At 46.5% G+C, this 6,000-nt stretch overlaps 2 protein-coding genes across 2 annotated transcripts; both read right to left on the reverse strand.

Moving 5' to 3' along the window:
• Positions 1-2,297: 2,297 nt before the first annotated feature.
• Positions 2,298-2,898, reverse strand: LOC133930130 (probable pre-mRNA-splicing factor ATP-dependent RNA helicase DEAH8). Its single transcript, XM_062376823.1, has 2 exons — positions 2,796-2,898; positions 2,298-2,740 (listed from the first exon to the last, which is right to left on the reverse strand). Exons 1-2 carry the CDS (start codon positions 2,896-2,898, stop codon positions 2,298-2,300), a joined length of 546 nt encoding a protein of 181 aa, XP_062232807.1.
• A 1,376-nt stretch (positions 2,899-4,274) lies between these two features.
• LOC133883330 (probable xyloglucan endotransglucosylase/hydrolase protein 26) lies at positions 4,275-5,666 on the reverse strand. Its single transcript, XM_062322629.1, has 3 exons — positions 5,234-5,666; positions 4,944-5,137; positions 4,275-4,857 (listed from the first exon to the last, which is right to left on the reverse strand). Exons 1-3 carry the CDS (start codon positions 5,510-5,512, stop codon positions 4,452-4,454), a joined length of 879 nt encoding a protein of 292 aa, XP_062178613.1. The 5' UTR covers positions 5,513-5,666; the 3' UTR covers positions 4,275-4,451.
• Positions 5,667-6,000: the final 334 nt, after the last annotated feature.

The raw sequence follows: 6,000 nt of genomic DNA on the forward strand, positions 1-6,000 counted from the left end.
CCTCATAGCGTGGTATCAGAGCTTAGTTTAATTAAGTAGCATAAACACAATTAGAACGTTGTTTAGTAAGTGTGTAAAACTCACTAAGCAATCAACTAAAGTTTACTTTTGCATTTTCCTATCAATATGTATGAATCTGCTATATTATACCTCTAAGTATAACGTATGTGGTTGTTATGCTTGATGGGGTGAGATGCATTTGAGAAAGATACGTGTAGTTCAGAAGCGAGCAAACTTTCATGTTTCATTGCTCATTTTGCATCATGCCTTTGGACATGTATTTTCATCATTATGTAGTATACGGATTTAAACAAGCGAGGTCCGACATAGTAAGGTAGCATTAGTTGGAGTTGGATCTTTCACCTATACTGGAATTTAACCTTTCACATCTCCTTCTTCTCATCGTCACAACAGGATGAGAACCCGTGGCAGTTTGGGAGATCTTTCCAAGGGTTCCCGAGGCACCATGATAATTACCATGGTGGATATTTATCTCTCTGATAGGATGGAAGGTAGTTATCCAGAATAATGCCTAGTAATTTGGTAAGATCCTGGATATTTGTACATTATAATAACTTGTACGCCAAGCTACGCATGACCCTATAAATAGGAGGCTATGGTCCTCTGGGAAAAGGACGGACACAGCGGGAAAGAACACGCAAGGCAGTGAACACTGTGATAGTCCACCCAGAGTGATACATTTTTCTATCATCAATATATCGTGGTGTTCCTTTCTCTCAAACGTCGTCTCCAAGCTTGAGTCTCCTCCTTAGAAGAAACTCTCACCGTACTTGTTGGGACAAGACGAACTCTTGCTCCAACAGTAATAATACTAATTAAGTAGATAATCATAAAATGAATTCCCAAGTTAAAGTATTGCCAGATTTTTTTATTTTTAATAATTAAAAGTTCATAATTTTGAAAGTAGTAATTACAGCAAGGAATTAGAGAAATGGGAAGGCCGCCATCTAGAATAGCGCCCAGAATGGGATGCTATCGCAAACTTCTTCATAGCGGCCACATTGTGGTCGAAGCCATTTGTCATCGACCTCTCCTCTAATCTTAATGGTCGCCGCTGCTGCCATCCTCACCATACTCACATCGTTGCTGCCACATCGCATCCTCACCACGCGTGCACCGTAGCCATGCTTGGCTCTTCTCTTCATGGCCACCGCCGCCCTCTTGAGCTCCCCACGTGATGAACTGTAGCCTCCCTCGTGTTCTCTACCACTTGCCATTGCAGCCGCCCTCCATGAGTAGTAAGTTTTGTTGTCCTAGTTATTCATACAATTGGTTTAGGTTTTAATTGAATAGTGTTGCCCTGAAAAAGAAAATTAGTCCTCACCAATCCCACTGTTGAGAAGTCTAATGACTTTGCACATTGTCGTGTTACCTAGATATAGACACAGACACAGGTGAAATCTGATTCGGATTCAAATGTTTGATTTGGCAAAAAAAATTTGGGCAAACAAAATATAACTTGGAATCCGACACAGGTGTCGGAATCCGACTCTCATTTAGGATTTATGATTTGGCAAAAAAAAATTAGACACAAATATCTAGGTAACATTGCAGATTGCTATATGCAATACCCGAAAAAAGGGATATTAGAGCAGACATTTCATCAATATGAGTTACCAAGCTCACGATAAATCCGAGTTATTAAACTCACAATAAAAATCCGAGTTACATCTAAAAATCAGTGATGCACAGATGTTTCATCAATCTGAGTTACCAAACTCACGATAAAAATCTTTGAATTCGCGGTTTTCAACTTTGTGGCCCTACATTTGGCTTTTTCAAGCATTCCTATTAGTTTTACACTAGATCCAACAATTTAGTTCATGGTCAAGGGTGTTGTATCCTTCGATAATCTTTAGACGTTTATTTGTGCATCTATATGGCTTTAAATAAAAAAATGATCACTCTAACATTGTACATCTCTTTGAGGGCTCTAATTTTTATATAAATTTTATTTTTATCTGATCTCGTATGAAAAAATTATCAATTTTTAAAATGAGTTGCATTTAATACAGGCTGGCCAAACAAGAACCAAAAATTATCAGTATATTCAGTTGAATCAACATCAGTGTTCATCCATTGAATAGAAATCAACACACAGACGTTATTTAGGGATAAACACTCACCCCACAAACTCAGAGCATCTCCAAAAGACTCTCTAAATAGTTCTCTATAGATAAATATAGAGATTTTGACTTAAAATTCATCTCCAACAGCCTCTCTATCTCACTTCCTATATTTAGGGAGTCCAAAAACACCTCTTTCGTTCTCCACATTTAGGGAACGCCCCTGGTTCCCAAAACTCTATCCCGCCCATGGGCCCACCCCTCTCCAAACACCTCGTCATCCTCCCGTCGCTGTCGGAAGCACTTGCCGGAGCCCGTGCGCCCCGACCAGCCGGCGCGCTGGTCAGCCGACGCCTTGGAGATGGGGTGGACGAGCAGCGACTCTGTCCCCATGCATGGGCTGTACGACTTCACTTTGCAGAACCCTGGGTTGACCACGTAGCTGATCCCGTCGATGGTCAGCGACGTCTCGACGATGTTGGTGGATAGCACCACCTTCCGCACGCCTAATGGCGTCAGTTCAAAGATCTTGGCCTGGAGCTCGGTGGGCAAGTTCGCGTAAATCGGGCATATCATCAGCTTTGTGATCTTGGCGCCCAGGTCCCGGGTCCGGCACCGGAGGATCTGTTCCACCGTCTCGATCTCCTCCTGCCCTGTGAGGAATAGTAGGATGTCATCGGGGGGCTGCGTGACGTGCAGCTGCAGCACCGGAGCAGAAGAGGAGTAGCTTCGCCAGCGCCGGCCACCCGCCTCCGATGCGCCCGGCCGCCGGCGCGGACGTGGGGGCCCCGCCGGTCAGCGCTGCCACCATCCGCGGTGCCCGCGACACGTAGAGCTCCCGCCACAGCACGTGCTCCGCCACGGCCCACAGCCGCCGGCTCACCCGCGCTACCACGCACAGTGACTGTGGGTCCCAGTTCAGCTTCCGGAACACCAGTACCAGCACTTGGTCGCGAAGAGGAGAGAGATGACAGGTAGGGTCTATCCATCAGTGATACAGGACATGATATATAGGGAATGAGGTATTGGGAGTCTGTTGGAGATGAAGAAAATTTAGAGAGAGAATATTATTGTGAGACTCCCTATATAAGAATATAGTACTCCGAGGTTGGTGGGGAGGAATTTTGTTGCAAGCAGCACCAGTACGTGGAGACTCGGCAGCCGCCTAGCGGCGAGTTGCACCTGCCACCCGGCATGCGGAGACGGCAAGGCGAGGACGGCACTTGTAACCAACATAAAGCCCAATAGGTTTAAGTGTGATAGGATGGTTTCCTTTTTACACGGCAATTGAAACCTTGTCTTCGACTCTAAGGGCAGTAGGATCATGTCGCCAACGGGATCGGTGATAGGTTGTATTGTAGTGACCTTGAAATAATCAGATCAGAAGGGAAGATCTCCTTCTTGCCACCTCAACGTATCGCTGATAAGAATTGGCTATATTTTTGCAATTTATCTAGAAAATTAATGTTATTAATATTAAAAAGTACCTATCTACTGCATGGTTCCGTGTCTTATCGAGGCTAGTTGTGCCTACAATTTCGAGGTTATACAAATCTTTAATAGCCTAATAAGTCACTAATGGTTGCAGCTAAATAATTTTTAACTTTACTCTTTATAGCTTTTATGTTTCTACAAAAGTTAAATACTACATTTTATCAACACTAGAGTGAATCCACCGCTCCCCTACCCCACAAAAAACTATAAAAAAGATGACTAATCTCTACTACTTAAAAAGTAGCTAATGAATTTATCCATCTGCCCCCGTCAGTCGACCAGATGAAGCATGCTCGTCTGATCATGTCCACTCGGCGAGCGAAGCAACCCGTCAGATCGCACACATCAGCTAGCAAGCGTCCGCGTCGTTCGTTCACATGGATCCCACCCCATCTCTCGACTCCTCTCGTTCGGCCCCCATCTCCCGATCTCCCTCGCACTCTCGCAACCAATGTGAACACAGGTACGCATCAGAACTTCATGTGTTTTCCCCTTTTCTATTTTGGAGAAACGTTATGTTTCTTCAAAAGTTAAATACTATATTTTATCAACACTAGAGTGAATCCACCAGTCCCCCCTCCCAAAGGAGAAAAACTGTAAAAAAAAATGACTAATTTTAAAAAAAGACAGATTGGACATGTTTCTAGCAATCCGATACAAATATGTATCACAACAGAGTATATATAAATCGGGCCAAAAACAAACACGAAAATTTTTGAACTGTTTATACACACCAAGTTATTACAGAAGAGAATGACCATTTGCAGATTAATTCGAAGCAAAATGCATGCACCTCAAATTCAACAAGAAAGGGAAAAAAAGAATGGAGTATACATCGAGGGGGCAAAAAAAAAAAAAAGAATAGATCCATCAGTACTGCGACATGTTGCACTCGGGGGGCACCGTGCCATTGTACCTCTTGCCGTCGGCGCAGTAGTCGTAGATGGTGTACCCCAGCTGCACGGCGCGCATCTGCTTCACCTGCTCCTTCCTCAGCTGGCATAGCTCCGTCGCGGCGTACCAGTTGTTGGAGGACGCGCAGCTCCCGGCGCACGCGCCGGCGCTGTCGCACTCGCAGATGCGGAGGTTGATGCCGCGGTACTCGGCGATGAAGGGCGCCTTGCTCCAGTCCGTCTTGATGCGGCCGCCCTGTGTGGCCCAGTCCTCTGCCGCCCAGATGCTGGAGAAGGCGTACATCGGCCGCCGCGTCGGGAACGGCACGCCCTTGCTGGCGTAGTTCCGGAACACGCGGATCGGGATGCTGTCCACGAACCACCTGCACCCATCGCATGCACCTTATGTCAATCTCAGCATTTGATTCCACGATCGGACGGTGATTACATAGGCGGATAGGCTGCGTACACGATCATGCAGGGGTTCCAGAAGATGGTGTAGTTGTGGAAGCCGGTGGTGGGGTCGAACCAGGGGCGGAACTGCATCTCCTTCTGGCCCACGCCGTCGGCGAAGACGTTGGTGTGGAAGGTATAAGGCTGGCCGGTCTCGTTGCCCAGGAACTCGAAGTCGATCTCGTCGTGGTTGTCGCCGATGGACGACGTCTGTTCGTGCATGCATCCATCCATTATTACGTACATGATTGAATGAACAAACGTCTGTCTGAAGAAGAAAAGTGTTTGAGGGGTTTATCTACTCACGTAGTAGGTGGTGACTGTGCCGGCAGAGTTGCCCTTGACCAGCTTGATCAGCGTGGAGACGCTGCCGTAGATGAACTGCTTCTTGGTCCGGAGCATAGAGCCCGAGGAGTTGCTGACGAGGGAAAGCGTGAGGTGGTTGCCGCCCTCGTCCATCTTGGCGTTCTGCGGCTCCCACGTGATGTCGCACTGGTCCTGGAAGTTGGCGCCGACAAGCCCGAGCTCCAGCACCGCCAACAAAAAAGCGACGGCGGCGAGGAGAGCCTTCGCCGAGCTCCCCATTGACACTTTGATCTACTCTTCGAGGTGATAGATTCAATGTTTCTCTTTCACGGCTTGTCAGAAATGTAGAGGGTTTTTGTTCATATATAGGAACCAGCTAGCTTGAGAATTCAATTTTTGTGTTGGGAGTTTTTGGGACGCATGTACGCATGCAAGCACACAGGATATTGTTTCTGCAGCTCGTATAGTATTTGCCAGCTTGTTGTTTTGAATCATTTCAATAGTATCTTAGTGGGCATCTTTGATTTGTCGTCAGTCTAGTGGTTCTTGGCAGGGTTAGTGCTCGGCATGCAAGCACAAGAACTTTCGATTTCTTTCATTGGACAGGCAGGCAATCAGGGGCGACGACTACTGCAGCTAGTGCTTACTGCTTACCCTCAACTTGGGCAGGTTCCAGTTGGTCAATGGTCGATGAGCTTTAGTTCCCCCCAAAAAAGGCTCAATGATCCTTGCTGTTGTCAGGCGATGATTAAAGAACCAGCAGAACA

The sequence above is a fragment of the Phragmites australis genome, chromosome 10, assembly GCF_958298935.1.
Source record: "Phragmites australis chromosome 10, lpPhrAust1.1, whole genome shotgun sequence".
Taxonomy (NCBI): domain Eukaryota; kingdom Viridiplantae; phylum Streptophyta; class Magnoliopsida; order Poales; family Poaceae; genus Phragmites; species Phragmites australis.